This window comes from Vulpes lagopus, chromosome 9 (genome assembly GCF_018345385.1).
Source record: "Vulpes lagopus strain Blue_001 chromosome 9, ASM1834538v1, whole genome shotgun sequence".
Lineage (NCBI taxonomy): Eukaryota > Metazoa > Chordata > Mammalia > Carnivora > Canidae > Vulpes > Vulpes lagopus.
Genome location: NC_054832.1, coordinates 47,326,644 through 47,345,462, shown reverse-complemented (window position 1 = coordinate 47,345,462; position 18,819 = coordinate 47,326,644). Strand labels below are relative to the sequence as shown.

Here is an 18,819-nt window from a genome sequence, read left to right as displayed (position 1 = left end):
TCAGTAATAGTCCCTGTGGAAAATGCCACTTGATTATTTAGGAAAAGAAATAACCACAATTATTTTCTCAACTTTATTTTTCAGTGTAAAAGTCACTCTTTTTAATCTCCAAGGAGAAAAGATGAATGCTTTATTGGGAAAAAAAAAACAAGCATTATTTTTTTTTCTTACCACTCATAACTATCTCAGTGTACTTGTACTTTTTGTCAGAAAATCTCGAGTGACCTTTAGAAATTAAGTAATGGCAACCAACTTGAACTCAGATCATGACAGGGGGTTCAGGGAGGAAACCCTGCAGTAAACTGCAATACATTGCAAATCAGATCTCTCCACTAGTGGTCACACTAGGTCACGCCTTGCATCTCAGGCTACTGCTCTGTTCTAAGCAGTCCATCTCAGAAATACCTTCTGCATTAGTCTGTTCCCTTCAGCCACTTGGGTTGGGCCTCCATTACCTTTGACTGAACTGATCTCTGGACTTCCTTCCAACATGTATTATGGACCAGAGTCCTTTTTAAAAATATGATGAAAAAATTTTTTAAAAAATATGATAATTTAAAAAGGAATTTGATCATGTTAACTGTCTACTCAAAAGCTGTCAGAGTTTTACTCTCTTCTAAAACTTAGATTGCAATCCATTTTATTCACTCTTGCATTTACAATTTTCATGCTTTGGCTAAAATCTCTCATGTTCTAGACTTTATAGTTCCACTGGTAGAACTCTCCACTAAAACACTTTCATTGATGTTCTTAAACCCATCTGCAGTGCTGCTCAGGGAGACAGGAGGACTTCCTAGTTTTTTGTTTTGTTTTGTTTTGTTTTGTTTTTACTTCCTAGGTTTAATGTAACATTTAGATGACCACATTTGGCACATGTGCTCCAAAGATAAAAGATAGAATCGCATCTTCCAGAAGAGCAGTCAGTGTTCCTTTCTAAGTCAGGTGTTCCTTTCTGAGGAATCTGTTCTCACAGCTGCTGAGGCAGCAGCACAACAATCGTCTTTGGCTCCCTGCGTGGTAGTTCAGGTTCAAGGTAATGAGAATCACATAGGGCAGGTGCTGAACTTTCCTGACTTAAAAGCCCTACAGGAACCAATATCTCTTATAAAAAAAATTCCATAGGCACTCTTTCCAAGTTTCCTATAAGGAGCTTTTCAGTTACAAGAGTCACTCTAGTTTCCATATCTTGGCCATTGTAAATAATGCTGCAATAAACATAGGGGCTCATATATCTTTTCAAATTCATGTTTTTGTTTTCTTTGAATAAATACCCATAGTGGAATTATTGGATCTATGTTATTTTTATTTGTAACTTTTTGAAAAGCCTCCAAGCTGCGTCGACTGTACGTCAATAAAAAATTAATAAAAAAGAGTTACTATAGTCAGGGACGCCCATTTTAGTGGTTCTCCATTACGTATTTGTAGATCATCTATTGTTTCTCTTAGTCTAGATGCAACTCACCAATCAGGGGTCATTGTTATAATAATGACATTGTTATAATGTTACCTAGCTATCCGGTTGATAGGTCTACCTTTATCTGGTCTCTAGAGATCAGAGCTGGAGAGTTTCCACATTAGGAGAAAGTTACTCCATGAGTTACACCATCATACTCTTCATCATACTCTCGTGCTTTAGCTCAATGTTTCCTCTTGGAGTTCCTGTCTATCTTGCTCTATTTTAATCTTTGCAAAGACTCTCCTTGGCCTCTCCAGTATGAAGTAGTGTCTTGCATATTTCTGAACTCCATTGGTACTTATTCTATACCCCTTATATTATTCTTATCACCTTTTAACTTCATGTTAGTTACCTCATACACGTGTGCCTTAGGGTTATGGTTCTTAATAGATAAGTATCTGGAGATAAGTGTTATCCTTGAAATGTCTTTGTATCCCCAATGCCTATCATGCAGGTGATAAGTAAATAGCAGAAGCATCAACAAATCTTACACAATTTATGGGAATTTTGGTAAGTAGGTCTCGTAAAAATTATTGTGTAGTAACATATGCTTCAGGCACAAGAGAATATTGAAAAGTTGAGTGAGTCTTCCTTCTAACCTATAGTCCTAATCTTACCCTCAGAATTAACTATAATGAAAAAATATTTTTTCTTAACGAGTAGGGAATATCAGAGAGGGAGACAGAACATGAGAGACTCCTAACTCTGGGAAATGAACAAGAAGTAGTGAAAGGGGAGGTGGGCAGGGGGATGGGGTGACTGGGTGACGGGTACTGAGGGGGCACTTGACGGGATGAGCACTGGGTGTTACACTATATGTTGGCAAGTCAAACTCCAATAAAAAAAATACACAAGTTTTTTTCTTGAAAATCTCCATGTATATTCAAGTATGTAAATATGTATGTACATATTATTAAATATTTTTAACATTAAATACTAAAATTTTAATATTTTAAATATTAAAATATATTTTATATTATTTCAATATATATAGTAGGGCATTAGCCCTATTTCATACCTTTATTTTTCACTTAATATGTTTTATGGAGGCCTTTTCATGTCAATATGTAGATATTTACCTTATTCATTTTAGTGGCTATATTATATATCATTATTTGAATATACCAAAATACTACTAATGGATGGATGTGCTATTTAACCTATTGTAGCTCACCTTTAAACTCACACTTCTGTACATTCTGCTTTGTGATGCTGGGGCTGAGGCTCTGCAAACCAGTTTTTTCCCAGGAAGCCAGCTGGCTTCCTGTTAGGGTCTGTCAATAGCAGGTGTTAAAGGAGATTGGATGACAGGAGCAAGCTAAGGAAAGTGTTTATCCTTTTGTTTTCTATTTCTGGTTTGCTTCTCCTAGTGAGTGTCTCTTCAGCAATGTCTTTTTCACCCAAGCAGTGCCTGTTTGTTCCAGCAGCAGCAGCAGTTAATTTCATTTGCAGTTTTCCCAGTGTTCCCAGAAATAGCTTCATTGTACCCCCTCAACAATCCAGCTCCAGCTGCTGGTGCTCTGTCCTCAGAGGTCCAGATCTCAACTTCTAAGGACCATTGCTCCCCGCTTCTAAATTTTAATAATTCAACCCTCTTCCATTTGCTTCATCAGCAAAAATAATGGTAGTAGATGCTTTCTGTATGATTTTCTGCTCCCTTTTTGTCTCTTCAGTTTTCTAATATCTGACAATTTTTTGTATCTTTTTTTTTCCATTGAAATTACTGGCCCCTTAATAGCTAGATCCTTCCTAATACAGTGGGAATTTGTTTCTAGTTAATTTTGCTGTTAAAATAAAATAAGCACCCTATACGATGTTCTTGATTTGCTAAGCAAGTGTATTAATAGAACTGCAAGGCCAAAGGATGTGTGCATTTTAAATTTTGATAACTATTAATAAATTGTCTTCCAAAGGGGTTGCACTAATTTCTACTCCCACCATGAGTATATGCAGTTTTCTATTTCACAACATTTACACTAATATCATGCATTATAAAACAAACATTTTCCCAACAAATTAGTTGGAGATAGTTTTAATTGCTCTGTGAGTTTGCATTTCTTTAAGAGTGAGGTTTAGAATCTTCTCCTATATTTGTAATCATGTATATTTATGTGAATAGCCTATTTATTTATATCTATCTCCCTTGTCCATTCATTGAGGTTTATGTTTCCTCTTATTTCAAAAAAATCTTTGTGTATAAAAGAAATTAGCCCTTTGTCTTGTACTTTACAGGTATCTTCTCAGTTTATGTTTTTTCATGTTTATGATTTTTGTGTCATACAAACATTTTAGATCGCTTGTGTAGTTTCTGTCTTCTGTTATTGATTCTCACTTAGAATGCCTTTCTCCTTGCTAAGATTTAAAACTAATTCTTCCATGCTTTCTTTCGTTATATAGTTTTATTTTTAATATTAAGCTTGTTAAATATTTGGTGCATCTGGAATTTATTTTTGAATAAATTTACTTTAAAATAGTGATGTATGGCTACAACTTAGTAATTTTCAAAGGGACCAATCAACTGTTTGGACACAATTTGTTGAGTAATGTCTTTTTCCTACTAATTTGAAATACCAGTTTTTATTGTATGCTAAATTTTCATATGCATTCTGAATCTATTTCTGGAAACTATTATTTACTTTTCCCACTTACCAATTTGTATTGATTTATTATAATTTTTGAAGCATTGTGATATATTTCAGTATTTGGTAAGATTAAGCTTTACTGATTACTCTTTTTAAAAGGACTTTTGCAGCCTTTTCTTCTACGTTTATTTTTCAATATGACCTTTAGAAATATTTGGGATTTTTAAGCAAATAAACATGTGGGTATTTTAATTGGAAATGTGTTAAAGATTCATTTATGGAAAATTGATGTCTTTATGATATTGAATATTACTACTCAAGAACTTGTATTTTTATAACATTCAACCTTCCTGTTCTCAGGTGTTTTTTTTTTTTTTTCCTGTTCCCAGTTTTTACAAGTGTCCTTTTATACCACAGTAAAATTTATTTCTGGGCATTTTATCCTTTTTTTCTCTGTTATTATGAATGATATCTTTTTCTCTTATTTACTAACTACCTAAGTCATCATATGAGAAAGTTACTAAATTTTTGAAAATAAAATTTTAGAAGTTTGAAACATTGTTACAATTTAACAAATGTTTTAAGCTTAATATAAAGAAACTTATTTTTTCAGAGCTATTTGACATTCCATTTTCCTTAAATATCTTAGTATTTCTTAAAAACAAGGAAATACTCATTACATAATCACAATACATCCATCAAAATTAAAAAACATTTTTAAAAAGATTTTATTTATTTATTCATGAGACACACACAGAGAGAGAGGCAGAGACACAGGCAGAGGGAGAAGCAGGCTCCATGCAGGTAGCCTGACGTGGGACTCCATCCCGGGACTCCCGGATAACGCCCTGGGCCGAAGGCAGGCACTAAACTGCTGAGCCACCCAGGGATCCCCAAAATAAAAAAAATTAGCAGTTACAGATACTGTGATCTGATTCTTAGACCCTCCCATTTGAATTTAACCAATTATTCTGATAATGATTTTTATAGTAAAAAGATCCAATTTAAAATCCCATGTTGTATTTCACTGTTCCCATGTTGTATTTCACTGTTTTGTCTTCTCTGCTTAGACTAGAATAGTTTCTCCCTTTTCTTTGCTTTTTTTGGCCTTAATGCTGGGAGATTACAAACCAGCTATTTAGTAGAATATACTTCAGTTTGATTTCTCTGATCTTTCCTCATTATTAGATTTAAGGCAGATATCTTTGTGATTCTATGTTCTCTTTCCATCTTATCAGGTGGCACATGATTTCACTTTAATCAATTGATTAATGTGATTCTTTGGGGAACTTCTCTGCAGTGAATTTACTTTTCCCTTTTGTAATTAAGTATTTTATGAGGAAGTATTTTGAAAGTTTAGAAATATTCAATTTTCATAAAATGTTAAATAGATAAATGTAAAATTATGATTTCCTAGTTTATTCAAAGGGTTTTAAAGAGTTATCATTATATATTTTGATGCCCAGATTGTTCACAATCTGGCCACTGGAAATGCCTTCATGTTGATCTAACCATTTTCTTGCTTTCTGACACAATAAGATTTTTCAGGCTCATCTTCTGCTTTTCCCATCTAAGTCCTAGAATCAGCCATTTTCCCAAGGAGACCTGGCTCATTTTAATGCAGAATTGTATTTACAAGTCAAGATCTGAGGGTGTCATTACTCTCCGGCCCTCTCAGTGGACACATCCTAGAAATAAAAATTTACATTTATGTTTGTTTGCATGTCAATTATGTATATTGAAAACCATGAGTTTATACCAATTTATTCTAATTGCAATGTAACACTATAGGGTTCATTTTGTCTTCTCACTTTCTATACTTATAACTTCCTTCTCCGAAGCAAGAAACTTTGCTCCAATTAACTTTAATACCTTTCATCAGTTCCCTGTATGTAGCCAATCTTCCATTACTCATTGCCCCCTCATCCCCATCAAGGGTTGAACATCAGCACTGGCAGATCCCTTCCCCCTTTCACCTCTAATTACTGCTCTCCTCACTCTCCTTGGCCTACAATACCCTGCACAGACCTTCCCCCCCACACACGGATGCCCTTCACATCTTGGTTTTGGTTATTGTAACAACTTACCTTTCACCTTCCACCTTCCCACTGAGCCACCCAGGTGTCTCACCAGTGGATGTTTTTATCTTGCTTTTGAATTTATGTTATTTCTTACAATTTTTCAACATTAAGTATGATTCTTTTGGCTTGATATACTCATCAGATTAAAAAAAGAAGCTTTTTAAAAATTAAATTACTTAAAAGTAATACTTTCATTGAATTATTTTTCTGTATCTGTGGAGATTATTAATTTTTAAATGTTGACTTATTGTGGTGAATTATATGGTATATATTGTGACTGAAATTTTTTTGAATTACTCGGATATATCTTACTTTGTTATGTGATGCCACTTTATGTGTTTCTGGGTGCCATAGACTCTCTTGAATTTACTTTTCTATAGTTTTTTCTGCTTTATAAACAAATTAATTTCTGATTTTCTGTTTTCTTCCCTTGCATTTATTTTATTTATTTTAATTTTTCTTTTCCTAACTTCTTGAATCAAAATGCTTAATTCTTTCATTTTTTTCTCTTTTCTTGTAATGTAAATATTTTGGGGAATGCATTTTCTCTGGAGAAAGACTTTAGTTATATACAATAGGTTCATGAAAACATTCAGTATTTTTGCCTTCTCAATATTTTATAGTTTCAGGTTTGATATGCTCTTTTATTTAAGAATAAATTTGATATGTGTTTAATATATATCATTAATTATGTAATTTATATTTATATCCTCAGTGATTCAGTTTTTACTTAATTTGTAGATAAGAAGGAAAGAAAATTACTATGGAAGTTATTTTGTCTCCATTTATTCCTGAAACTTTGCTTTATGAATTTTAATGCCATATAATTTGGAACAAAAAAGTACTTAATAGAGTCCGTACCTAAACCAGTACTTCTTCATTTATCGACTTTAGACAATGAATATTTACAGTCTAGGATTAAATGAGAAAAATTTCCCTCTTCATATCATAATTTGATTAGTAAGGATATTAATGTCTACTCTTTGACTAGTTGCATTCATACCTTCAAATATTATTATTAATGTCCTATTATTTTAAAATATTTTAAAACTGTAAATACTGATTATTTACTATGTGAGAGTATTTGTACAAATATATTTTATACTTTCACTTCTCTGCTGAAACTTTCAAGTTGTTACTCATTACTATTTATACCCTCTTCATTAAAATTTATGAAGAATTTATTATTTGTGTTAAGACTTACAAAATACCTACTCTTTTTTTTTTTAAGATTTAATTTATTTATTCATGAAATACAGAGAGAGAGAGGCAGAGACACAGGCAGAGGGAGAAGCAGGCTCCATGCAGGGAGCCCGAAGTGGGAATCAATCCTGGAACTCTAGGATCAAGCCCTGGGCCAAAGGCAGGTGCTAAACCACTGAGCCATCCAGGGATCCCCAATACCTACTCTTTATTAGAATAGTGTCCATAATATCTAAGCTTCAATTGTATGTGTATCACATTGTATTTTTCAAAGAAGCCTTATGGTTCTTTATACTTTCTGAGGTCTTACAGTTATTTATTACCTTTATTGGAGAATAAAACTCATTATATATACCCCTCACCTCCTGATTTGTCTTAATGTTTGCCAGGACTTTGTTATGGAGAAGATTAAGGCCACACAGAGTTTTCGCTGGGTATTGAAATAATTGTTTATCTTCAAAATATGGTAAAATTTACTTACTCATCCTGTAGCATCTAGAATATCTGGTCTCTTTGTAAATCATATATTATGCTTCCTCTTTCTATTTCTGGGTCACGGTATTTAATTCTTCATATTCATATCTTTGAGAAAAGTGTTCTTATATGTTTGAGCATTTTTTTTCCTGTGCCATTGTTTCTGCTTTCTTATTCAGAAAAAGTTTTCACATATAGTATCTGGTTTCTTTTTTTTTTTCTTTCTAATTTTATTTATTCATGAGAGACAGAGAGAGACAGAGAGAGAGAGAGGCAGAGACACAGGCAGAGGGAGAAGCAGGCTCCCCGCAGGAAGCCCAATGTGGGACTCCATCCCAGAGTCCCGTTTCATGCCCTGGGCTGATGGCAGACGCTTAACCACTGAGCCACCCAGAGGCATCCCTAGTATCTACTTTCTATCTTTGCTTATCATTATAACTCTTTTTCTTTTCTCTATTTGAATGCGTTAGCTGTTGTGTTCTGATTATATTTTCTTAAATAGTGCCACTTTTGCTATTCCTAATGTAAGTTTTGTCAGAATTTTGTTTCTCTTCCTAAATATAGCCTGTTTATTTGTAATTTCTTTCTATTGCCTTATTTGTATTTAATGTCATGTAGCTCTTTGTTTTTCTTTCACCAAGGATGTGTGTGTGTGCGTGCATGTATGATTGGTGAGGGCTTTCTCCCCACTCCCACTATTTCTTCTGATGCATATTATTTAATTTTTATTTGATAACTTAATTGTTTCTCATTGTCTTTCACAATTTCCCATAAGGGTATGTTGCCTAGCATCCAGATTATTGAATGGTGGTTATTTTTTGAATAGATTACTTGCTTGAAAAAAAAAGAGCAGTAGCGAGTAAGCTGGTATACTGGACAGATTAAATTTTCTTGTATGCTAACTTTGAATACTTTCTCATCAACTCTGTTCTTTACTCTTCCCTAAATGATATGTCTCTGATTACTACTGTCATAATTCATATTCCAAAGGTTTATTGGTAGTGACTTGGCATCTATTTTAAATTTGAGTATAGTTGACACATAATGTTACATTAGTTTTGGGTGTACAACTTAGTGATTTGACAAGTTTATACATTATGTATGCTATGCTCACTACAAGTGTAGCTACCATCTGTCCTGTTACATTGCTATTACAATATCATTGACTGTAGTCCTTATGCTGTTGATTTGGCCTCTATTTATTTCTCTTCAGTGACTGAGACAAGCTGCTTCTGTGTTGATTGCCACCTAACATTTGTCATCCTACCACTACAACAACCTGATTCTTTAAAAAGATATGGGTATATGTGGAATCCTTATTCAGCTCTACATTCCATATATGTCATGGGCTTTGGGTTCTCTTTAGTTTAAGTCTCAAGAACTTCCCATTTTAAGTAATATTTCATTGGTTGTATTTTTTAGGTCTATACCACCGTCCTTAGAGAACTCTGCTTATTTCTGCCAACAAGATGAGCTTCTGTATGTCTTTTATAGTTTATTGACACTACACTGTTTAGCTTTATTTTTCAGTTTGTAGTTTGAAAATATGATAAATGTTCAGTATTTTTTTCCTTTTTCAAGTTTTTATTTAAATTACAATTAGTTAATATACAATGTAATATTAGTTTCAGGTATAGAATTGAATGATTCATTGCTTACATATAACACCCAGTGCTCATCACTTGCTTGAAAAAAAAAGAGCAGTAGGGAGTAAGCTGGTACAGTGGACAGACTAAATTTTCTTGTATGTTAACTTTGAATACTTTCTCATCAACTGTTTTTACTCTTCCCTCCTTAATGCCCTCCTTAATACCCATTACCCATCTAGCCCATCTTCCCACCCACCTCCTTTCCAGCAGCCCTCAGTTTGTTCTCTATATTTAAGAGTCTGGTAAACAGTTTTAATGAAGATCAAAATTGTTTCCTCTTTTCACACTATGTTATTTAGTGGGCTCTTTGCTCATGGTGAGATTTTAATGCCCCCAAATGACATTGATGTGATCTTTAATCTTTTTTTAAAAGATTTTTTAAAAAGATTTTTTTTTAATTTATGAGAGAGAGAGAGAGAGAGGCAGAAGGAGAAGCAGGCTTCATGCAGGGAGCCAGATGTGGGAGTCAATCCCGGGTCTCTAGGATCACGCCCTGAGCTGAAGGCGGCACCAAACCGCTAAGCCACCAGGGCTGCCTGTGATCTTTAATCTTATGTAGAAGAAAGGTGAAATGTTTTAAGTATGATAACCTATCAGGGGAAGGGTGTGTGTATGTACGTGTGCCTTATGTGTTTTTAAAAGCATTTGGTGATTTATTCTTTGCCATATTTTTGAAAGACAACTTTATTTTCATTTTTTCTGCCTTCATTATTTTTCCGTGATTTATTTTCTTATATATAATTGACCATCACCTGACATATTGGATCCGTATTCTACTTATTTATTCATTATAATTTGACACATATTTACTTAGATCCAAGAACTGTGATAAATTCCTGTGTTTTGTATATGAGTAGGAAGTGGACCCTGCCGTCAGGGGTTAATGATAAGTTGTAAGAAACATTAGGTATAAATGAAAAAGTTCTAAAGAAGGATAGTGCTTGCTATAATGTAACTATTTTCAGGGTACTATAAGAGCATAATAGAAGATACAACTATTTTTTTTCCTAGGGAAAAGAAGTTTTAAACATGTCACAGGTTGATTTCTGAGGTCTATCTAAATGGATGGATGATTTTTTTTAAGTTGAGAAAGAACCAAAGAGAATATCATATTGAAGGGAGAAAGTATATTCATGGAGTAACCAGAACTTGTGCTATTGAAAGACATTTGGACCTGTGTGTGTAGGGGGATGGATAAGGGGAATGAACATAGGTGGTGTTGTCTGATGAAGCCATAGAAGCTAAATTGGATATGATTATAAAAGGCATTGTATTTGTACATGGTATTTAAACTTTAGTCTGTAGAGGATTGGAAGGATTAAAGCAAGAAAGTTATGTAATCACATTGGAATTTTAAAAAAATACTGTAATAGTAATATAAAGGGTCAGTTGGAAAGGAAGAAGTTTGAGTCAGGGAGAATAGATAGGAGGTTATTGGAGTAGAGCAGATGAGTAGTGCAATTGAGACTCAGAGTGGGTCTGAAACAAAATACATGTTGCATGCATGTGAAAGGTACTCCTTTTTAGTGTGCACACAATAAGAGGGTTGGTGGCCCTGGCCTTAGGATTGGAAAGGACATATTTCAAAGACATTTAGGATACATTTCAAAAAAGGTAGAATTGACAGGCTTCATAACACATTGGTCCTGAAGGAGAGAGTATAGAATTAGGACCCTAAGGTTGATGAGAAAGACCAGATTTTTTTTTGAGGGAAAGCAGTTTGAAAGAGATTTTTAAAAAATATATATTTTATTTATTTATTCATGAGAGACACACAGAGAGAGGCAGAGACATAGGCAGAGAGAGAAGCAGACTCCCTGCAGGGAGCCCGATGTGGGGTTCAATTCTGGGACTCCAGGATCACACCCTGAGCCAAATGCAGACGCTCACCCGCTGAGCCACCCATGCGTCCGTAAAAGAGATTTTAAGTAAAGTTTTTGTTATCTTGATTTTGATTTTCAAGGATGACTTTCATGTGAATATTAGTGGAGAGAGATTAGAGTTCTATGCTGGAGAGATTGATTCAAGGATCCTAATCATACAGAAAAAGAATCTAAATCGAGAAGATAGAGGGATTGAGAATGGATTCATGAACAATGAAGATGAGTCAGTAGAGCAGTCTAATGAGGAAGAAGTAAGCAGGGAGAGAATAGTGTCACAGAAACCTCGTCGGTAGGCTTCACCAGTGTCAGATGTCACACAGAGTTTAGTGCAAGGAAGACTGAAAAAAGTTTTTGGACTGGCAACTACAGGATGTCCTAGACTCTAAATGAAACAAATCTTAATGAATAATGAAAGTGGAAGATAAATTATAATGAGTGAAGAACTAAAATTGTGTTGAGGAAATAAAGATGAATGTAGATTACTTTTCTAAAAATGTTGGCTATAAAGGGAAGTTATTTTGATAATTTGTTGCATAATATTCCCCTCTTCTCATCCCTTCTGAGTTAACATATGTATATTTTAACATCTTAATCCACTCAGACAATATAAGCCCACGTGTGTAATTATCCATGTTGTAAGTCATCTTTAAGTTTTGGAAATCCTTGATTTGACTATTCCTTTGCCCCTTATGGTTTATTTAGCTGACATTTTTCAGATTCCTCACGTTTAATTAATGTCATTTTGAGGGAGAATTAACTTTGGTATTTTAGAAAACAATATTAGTTGAAATACAAATATACTATTTTTTTTAAAGATTTGTTTATTTGAGAGAAAGAGGAAGAGAGCAGGCTAGGGGCAGAGGGAGAGGGAGAAACTTAAGCAGACCCCATGCAGAGCAGGAGCCTAATGTGGGGCTCGATCTCATGATCCTGGAATGAAGACCTGAGTCTAAACCAAGAGTTCGATGCTTAACCAACTGTGCCACCCAGGTGGCCTGAAACAAATACACTATTAATCATCAACGTAGGTATGTTTAATTCCCTATTATTAACACAGATCTAAACTTAAAAGCATAGAACCAGGTGACTTATCCTATTACATAGAGTTAGTCATTCTTAAATGTCTGATGTATCCTTTATTTTCTCCATGTTCTGTACTTTAATCCTTTGCTAGCATCCTCCTGCTTATTGGTATAAGTACTGCCATTCTTACCATAAAAAAACGTGTTGATAATGTTTCTGATGCTATTGTTGCTGAACTGCTTCTTTGTGCTCTGAATATTGTGTTAAGCAAAGTTCTACTTATCATTGGATGAGTAATTAGAGTGTGTCCTGCAAGTGCATTTGAAGAGGTCTTAGCTTTCTGTTTTCCAGCTAACCATACCCTGATAATTCCACATGGTCATCATCACATTTTCTCTTTGGCTGTGCTGTCCATCTCTTTTGTTTTGCTCAGTAACCACTCCAATAAGCCTAATCTTCTAGTAAATAGTGGTTTTGCATTTACATATTTCTAAGGCTTCACTTATTCTATTGCTTCCTCTTAGCTTTTTGCAAGGGGTATCCAACTTTTAAGGGAAAGTTTATTGGGGAAAATAGTTTAATTTTATTTTAACACTTATGAGACTCATTTTTAACAATTTTTATAACTCCCACAAAAGCATACATAATTGACTCCTCAGCACAAATACAAAAATACATATCTACTCCTGGACAGACATTAACACATATAAACAAAAGATCACTAATGTATCACTCAGATAACACATTGGATTTTAGTTTCTCTCTTTTAATAATGTATAGTCAGCATTATATTTGTAGAGAAAATTGTTTTTTTAATTGTGCCCTGAATTTCTTGTTCCTTGTTACTAGTTTAGGATTTACTTTGTAACTATTTTTTTATATCAGCTTCTAATCTTCTTTCAAACAAACTGGTCAAAATTCATGATTTCACCCCCATTATAATGGTAAGCCCTCTCTACTGTCAAAAGCCCAGCTAAGATATTCATGAGGGAAAACAAGACTGGAAAATAAATGTAAACTTAGTCCCTCTGGAACTCCTTAGGCTTTATTCTGGTATTAAATTTGATCACCAGAAAAGCTCAACTTCTGGTCTCTACAAGGTTACAATTTCATGTTGAAATCTATTGGCTTTTTTCTTTTAACGAAACTGCTTTAAAGACAAAATCCATTATGTTGTTCAACATCCTTCATGTAAAAAGTCCCTTGTCACAAATACCTCTTGGAAATGAAAATCAGCTAAGAAATTTTTTGGTGAATTGTAAAGTGTCCTTCGAGGCTGTACTTAATATATAGGCTATTCTGGTTTTGAGTTTAATTGGCTGTGCCATGTTTAGCACAAAGCCTTACCCCTCAAGTGCTATAGCTTTTCTCAGGCAGGTTGATTTCTCAATTTTTCTATCTTTGCTAACAATTCTTAGTCTTATAATATGTACCCTGTATTTTTTTTTTGTAAGTTACTTTAACTGAAGGATGAAGATACTTACCTTAAAAATCCCCCCTTTAAGCCAGGATTTCTCAAACCTTGAACTTTATAAAAAATATCTATGTCAACCATCCCCTTTTTCTGTCCATACTAGACATCAGGGCTATTTCTGATCCTGTTTTTAGATTGGACTAAAGCAGTACTTCATAGAAGGCTTTTCTAAGTCTATCAATCTAAAAATATACTATAATTGAGATTTTATATAATATTTTATGTTAGAATTATATGAGTATACTTATAAATATTTTTGATAAAAATCTATATATAACTTGGTTCATTTAAAATAAGTATTCCATATGTTGCTACAATACAATTAGGTAATTTTTTGATTCTTAAGACTTAACTGAATAATATAGGTAAGAGAATACCTAAATCATGTAATTAGTGTTTTCAGGCTTATTAAATGGTAATGGTTTAGGTGGATAGCAACCAGTTTTCTGTTTACATGTCTTTTATTTTTAAAAAATATTTTATTTATTCATGAGAGAGAGAGAGAGAGAGAGAGGCTGAGACACAGGCAGAGGGAGAAGCAGGCGCCATGCAGAAAGCCTGATGTGGGACTCGATCCTGGGACCCTGGGATCACGCCCTGAGCCAAAGGCAGATGCCTAACCCCTGAGCCACCCAGGTGTCCCAATTTCTTTTATTTCAATTTCATGTTTAAAATGTGGTATATGTTATCGATGATTAATTTTAGATCAAAAAAGGCTTAAATGAAATGTCATTTTGTAATTCAGTAATTTGAAATTAAAATTGATAAATTTTGGCATGTCAAATTCTATTCGATGTGGTCAATAAATACATTTTAAAAAGTTTAGAAGTACATTAAGCTGCTGGTTTTTTTCAATACCTTTTCACTAAGGGAAGGAATAATGTGTATGTTGGTATTTATTACTGCTTTCTGTTTTACAACATTTCTAATAGCATGCATTCTCCTGGAGAAAGGAAAGGACCTGTGATGTGAGTGCCCATCATTGTAACGATGCTTATCGCACTCAATACTCTATTTTCCTTTTCATCTCCCTTGAAGGATATCAGTTCTTTCTGGTACTGAAGGAGAATTGCAATTAGTTTTCTTCTTGCCTATGTTTACTATCTTTCTGCTCCCATATTGGTGATTTGCTTACACATTAACCTCAGATGAATTGCAAACTGAATCCAGATATTGGAAGGTGCTCTGAAAAGGGGCTAGCCAAAGATGGGCCTGCATGGGATCGAATAAAAATTTAGTAGTATTCTGGAGAGAGAGACAGAAGACAGACAGGGACAGTTTTCAAGAAAACTCTGAATTGTTATGACATTGTCAGTTCACATTCAAAAGGTATAGGATGGGGAGTCTGAAAAGCTTACTTCAAGAGGAGGGACATTTTATGAACATATAAACTCCAGGAAAATAATGTCAGACCAGATTTGACATCAATGAAAAAAATTACATTCTTTTGTTCTATTATTTAATCAGTCCTATCTATTCAGTTCTGCTTGCATATCAAAGACTGATGGGGTCCTGGCTGACTCAGTTGGTCAAGCATCTGCCTTAAGCTCAGGTCATGATTCCTGGGTCCTGGGATTGAGCTTTGCTTCAGGCTCTCTGTTAGCGGAGAGCCTGCTTCTCCCTTTGCCTCTGCTGCTCCCCATCCCCCGCCCTCTCTGTCAATAAATAAATAATCTTTAAATTAAAAAAATGACTATAATACTTCACTTCCATGGTCACTGAATTCTTTTATTATGATGAATCTTTGGAATTAAACTCTATTTACAATCTTGGTTGATAAGATTATAGAAAATTACTCAGTTTTAATTGATTTTTTTTCAGGGTTGAAAATGTCTAAGTACATTGATTATGGCCAGTTGAATGCATTGTGTCATATTAGAGGATTACAATCCAGGCAAGTTACTCATGCATTTCTTTTTCTAGCATTCAAATGAATACAAACATGTTTATTTTATGGATAAAGTATAGTAGTAAACTATTGTTCCCTCCATCGGTACTTGATTTACCACATATATAAAAATATTTGAAAACCTGGAGGTTATTTCTCCAGATGAAAGGGGCAGAATATATGTTATATTTTAAGGAAACAATTGAGAGTGAAGCAAACATAATTCATCCCTAGCTGGGCCCTTTCTAGTACTTGAAAAATAGTCATAAGTGAAGAAAGCTTTAAATGGTTGAAAACACAAAGACAGAGTGAAATAAGTGCTTTAGCAGCACATAGGAGATGCCTATGTACTGGAAAAATACTGGAGCCAAAGAATTAGGAAATATTAGGGCTCAAAGCTCAGGATTCCTAAGATATGTGATCCTTGAAGATAGAATTTGAAAAAAAATGATTGTCTTGCCAACTCTGTTTCCCAGGTTGGGTTTTTGAAATTATAAAACTTGTTAGTTTCTTACAGATCAGTTTCCTAACTCTCTCATTTTCATCTCTGATGGGACTACTGAGAAAATGCCCTAAGTGTACAGACTTTCTCTACTTTAAACTGTCTCTAAGGGTGCCTGGGTGGCTCAGTGGTTGAGCGTCTCCCTTCAGCTCAGGGCATGGTCTGGGGGTCCTGGGATCAAGTCCCACATCAGGCTCCCCGTGGGGAGCCTACTTCTTCTGCTTATGTCTCTGCCTCTCTTTCTGTGTCTCTCATGAATAAATAAGGTCTTCTAAATAAATAAACTGTAAGTCACATCTTATTGTTTGTTTATGATAAATATACTTCTTTTTTAAAATTTATTTGTTCATAGAGACACACAGAGAGAGAGGAGAGGCAGAGACACAGGCAGAGGGAGAAGCAGGCTCCATGCAGGGAGCCCGACATGGGACTCAATCCCAGGTCACCAGGATTACACCCTGGGCTGCAGGCTGCGCTAAAAAGGCTGTGCCACTGGGGCTGCCCTATGATAAATATACTGCTTAATCCCCATCACCTATTTCCTTCCCCAACCCATGTCTCCTCTGGTAACATCAGTTTGTTCTCTACAGTTAAGACTGTTTCTTGGATTGTCTCTCTCTTTTTCTATCTTTGTTAATTTGTTTTGTTTCCTAAATTCCACATATAAGTGAAATCATATGGTATTTGTCTTATCTGACTTATTTTTCTTAGCATTATACTCTTAAAACTCCATCCATGTTGTTGAGATGGCAAGTTTTCATTTTTTTTCATGGTTGAATAACATTCCACTGTGTGTGTGTGTGTGTGTGTGTGTGTGTGTGTGTGTGTGTGTATTACCACATCTTCATTCATTCATCTATTGACGGACATTTGGGCTGCTTCATAGTTTGGCTATTGTAAATAATGTTGCAATAAGTATAGGGGTGCATGTATCCCTTTGAATTGGTGTTTTTATATATTTTGGGTAAATACCCAGTAGTGTAATGGATCATAGGTGGTTCTATTTTTAATTTTTTGAGGAAACTCTGTATTGTTTTCCACAGTGGCTGCACCAGTTTGCATTCCCACCAACAATGCAGGAGGGTTTCTTTTTCTCTACATCCTTGCCAACACTTGTTGTTTCTGGTGTTTTTAATTTTCTTGTGTTTCTGATTTTAAAGTATTTCTGTATCTTCATCAATCTTGTCATTTCTTCTTTTTCAGAGAAAGGAAGGAGGACATACTTCTTTTATATTCCTTGGGTTTTTCCCAAGAATGATTTTTATTTTTTCTATGCACTTATGCCTCTTCTTCCCTCTCAGTGCTTTTCAGCACAGGGTGAAGAATAAACTGCATGCACTCAAATCATGTCACCTTGTTTGAATCCTGGATCAGCCACTTACTGAATGTATGACCTTGGATTGGTTACTTAATTTCTCTTTACTTCAGTTTTCTTATTTTAAAAATGGAGATAAAAATAGCACCTGTTTTATAGAGTTATTATTAAGATGATTAAATAAGATAACATACATAGAGTAAACATCGTCTGGCACATAGAGTTATATAAATGGTTTTTAAAAATTATTATTGCTATTCAAAAAGACTTATCCAAGTTTTTAACTGTTGAGTTTGTTTTGTATGCTGGTCCCTTTGCTAACACATAAAAAGCAAATTAAAGCTTTGGAGCTGAATGTCTTTTTCCCTTTTTGCTTTTTAAAACAGACATAAAAAACAAACACCAAAAAAATCCTAAACATGTTTCTAAACCTCTCTTCACCTACCTTGGGTGATCAAAGTAAGAGAGGTTGAATTATTTAGATGTGGATCTGCCAAAGTATCCATTCTACATAAGTCTTACCAGCCTTCATCTTCCAGGTGTGATAAATCCCTCCAAAGAGTAGTATTTCATCAGACAATCAGCTGCTCCAAGCCCAGTCTGGTTGTCCTGCCTGACTTCCTTTTATTAAGTCTCACATTTACTGTGCCTTCTCTTAGACACCAAATCCTGTGAATTTCTTGGATGTTTTCTTTTGTGTACACTAGGGGCCTGGGACACGGCATGTTTTAGAGTACCTATGTATGTATTTTGCTTAGTTTTAGGTTTAGATTCTAGCCTTATATTTTAGAAAAAGATTACATACATATGATTACAAATATGAACATAGACATGAAAAATTAATATCTTTTTAGAGTAAGAAAATAAATTACAACAAATGAATGATGACTTGGCAGTCAGGTCCTTTTTCCCACTGAGATTTCTTTATGCAGTTTATCAGAAATATATACATTGAATGCTTCCAGAATTATAAAGCTTTCAATTGATTTCAAAAAATTGCAAGAGGGAATCCCTGGGTGGCTCAGGGGTTTAGCGCCTGCCTTTGGCTCAGGGTGCGATTCTGGAGTCCGGGGATCGAGTCCCACGTCAGGCTCCCAGCATGGAGCCTACTTCTCCATCCTCCTGTGTCTCTGCCTCTCTCTCTCTCTCTCTCTCTCTCTCTCTGTCTGTCATAAATAAATAAATAAATCTTTTAAAAAAATTGCAAAGAGATTTAAGAAAAACATATTCCTCCATATTTATTTATTTATTATGTTAAAAATGACCAATGAAATATTCTTCTCCTATAA

The 18,819-nt window shown here is 34.5% G+C and overlaps 1 protein-coding gene across 1 annotated transcript in view; it reads left to right on the top strand.

Annotated features, from left to right (window-relative positions):
• Positions 1–18,819, top strand: part of CNBD1 (cyclic nucleotide binding domain containing 1) — a 541,281-nt gene that overhangs the window by 6,375 nt on the left and 516,087 nt on the right. Inside the window, exon 2 of the mRNA XM_041768591.1 lies at positions 15,647–15,719. Coding sequence (XP_041624525.1) covers positions 15,647–15,719 — 73 coding nt within the window. The remainder of the gene's footprint in view (positions 1–15,646; positions 15,720–18,819) is intronic.